A 1176-nucleotide genomic window follows, 5' to 3' on the forward strand; every position below is an offset into this window, starting at 1 on the left:
CCTTGATGTGATTCTTATTTTCCAGTGTGGCCCTTAAGTGAAGTTGAGTTTGACACCCGTGCTGTAGAGACTCAAGACCATAGACAGGGTTTTCCCCCAGAAGAATGGTCCCAGTCCCAGACTGATGGCAGCAGTAATGTAGAGCCCAGTAGTTTCTGTGATAACAGAATTTAAATGAGCTCTAAGACAGTAGTGCCTTACATTTAGTCAGTGCTAAAAAAAATAACTGGACATTTAAATATATGACTACGATGATGCTTTCAACCGAGCCGTGGCATTAAAAAACATCTTAAAACACATTTAAAAAGAATTCCCAGAGGGGGGGGGGGCAACTTAGGCTCGATGGGCCACCCAGCTCTCAACACCCAGTTTTTAATTTACTGTGTGTGTGTGTGTGTGTGTGTGTGTGTAGTGTGTAGTGTGTAGTGTGTGTGTGTGTAGTGTGTGTGTGTGTGTGTGGTGTGTGTTTCATGACCTTTCAAAGATTTAAACCATTTAAACGGTTGTTAAAAAGTGTCAAAACACTGCCTTAAAACTATATAAAAATGATTAAAAGACAGTTTGTCTTCATAATGCAACTATTTTGTTTTCAAGAAAGACATTTTTTTATATATACTGTATGTTTATATATATATACTGTTTATGTATATAGTGTATGTATAATATATATACACACAAACACATGAAATTCAACAGTTTTTTTTTATTTTGATGCATTAAACACAACGGAGATCCATAATACAGCAGCATTTATAGTATCAATTCAAAACAAGTTATCTGGAGACCCTTTACAGATAGAGCAGGTCTAGACCACACTCTATAATTTACAAAGACCCAACAGGTCTAGTAGTTTCCTCCAGAGCAAGCAACAGTGCGACAGTGGCGAGGAAAAACTTCCTTTTAGGAAGAAACCTGGGACAGACCTAGACCTAGACCCAGACCTAGACCTAGACCCAGACCCAGGCTCTTGGTAGACGGTGTCTGACGTGCCGGTTGGGGTTAAAACGAATAGTGGCAATAACAATAACACCACTTCCTGTCTGTGTCTCTGCAGAGTGTCGAGGACGAGTCCCAGTGGGTGGAAGACCTGCTGAAGCTCCACACGGCCCGAGTCCGGGACGTGGAGATCCTGACGGGCCTGGACCTCTACCGGTCCACCAACCTCACCTTCACCAG

General features: G+C 41.9%; 1 protein-coding gene across 1 annotated transcript in view; it reads left to right on the forward strand.

The window, feature by feature from the left end:
* enpp2l (ectonucleotide pyrophosphatase/phosphodiesterase 2-like) overlaps nt 1–1174 on the forward strand; it is a gene marked incomplete at its 3' end in the record, with an annotated part of 99793 nt that extends 98619 nt beyond the window's left edge. The window contains exon 25 of the mRNA XM_032521770.1: nt 1055–1174. Coding sequence (XP_032377661.1) covers nt 1055–1174 — 120 coding nt within the window. The remainder of the gene's footprint in view (nt 1–1054) is intronic.
* Between the last annotated feature and the right edge of the window lie 2 nt (nt 1175–1176).

This window comes from Etheostoma spectabile, chromosome 7 (genome assembly GCF_008692095.1).
Source record: "Etheostoma spectabile isolate EspeVRDwgs_2016 chromosome 7, UIUC_Espe_1.0, whole genome shotgun sequence".
Classification (NCBI taxonomy): domain Eukaryota; kingdom Metazoa; phylum Chordata; class Actinopteri; order Perciformes; family Percidae; genus Etheostoma; species Etheostoma spectabile.